At 43.4% G+C, this 433-nt stretch overlaps 1 protein-coding gene across 1 annotated transcript in view; it reads right to left on the reverse strand.

Annotated features, from left to right (window-relative positions):
- The window catches only part of CCDC68 (coiled-coil domain containing 68), a 4,129-nt gene extending 3,981 nt beyond the window's left edge, over positions 1–148 (reverse strand). Inside the window, exon 1 of the mRNA XM_010077681.1 lies at positions 29–148. Within this exon, the coding sequence (XP_010075983.1) occupies positions 29–148 (120 nt within the window). The remainder of the gene's footprint in view (positions 1–28) is intronic.
- Between the last annotated feature and the right edge of the window lie 285 nt (positions 149–433).

Raw genomic sequence — 433 nt, forward strand, 5'->3', positions numbered from 1 at the left:
AACAGAACAGCAACACCTCCAGAAATACCTTTTTCACGTATTCGGCCTCCTCGGTGATTTGGGAACAGGAGGATCCATACAGGACATAGTTTCCCTCCGAGCCACGGTCTTCTTGTGTTATTTGCTCGGTGAGGAGCAGGGTGGTCATCACGATCCGTGCGTTTTTCTGTTCTGTGCGAGGGAAGAGAGGGGCTTGTTTCATTACGCAAGCACCGAGAATAATGCCATTATTCCATCCCATTAAATCCCATTCCAGCTTTAGGGGCATGCTGGAGCCAAGCAGATTAAAGCACCGCACAATAGGGACCACTTTGAAAAAAAAAAAAAATGCAGACACCTGATTATTTTTTAATAGATCAGAAAACATATATATTCATGCATTATTTTCACTGAAGACTTCAATTACTTTTTCCTAGCAGCCTATACCCCAATC

The sequence above is a fragment of the Pterocles gutturalis genome, unplaced genomic scaffold (genome assembly GCF_000699245.1).
Source record: "Pterocles gutturalis isolate BGI_N339 unplaced genomic scaffold, ASM69924v1 scaffold6923, whole genome shotgun sequence".
In the NCBI taxonomy this organism is placed as follows: Eukaryota; Metazoa; Chordata; class Aves; order Pterocliformes; family Pteroclidae; genus Pterocles; species Pterocles gutturalis.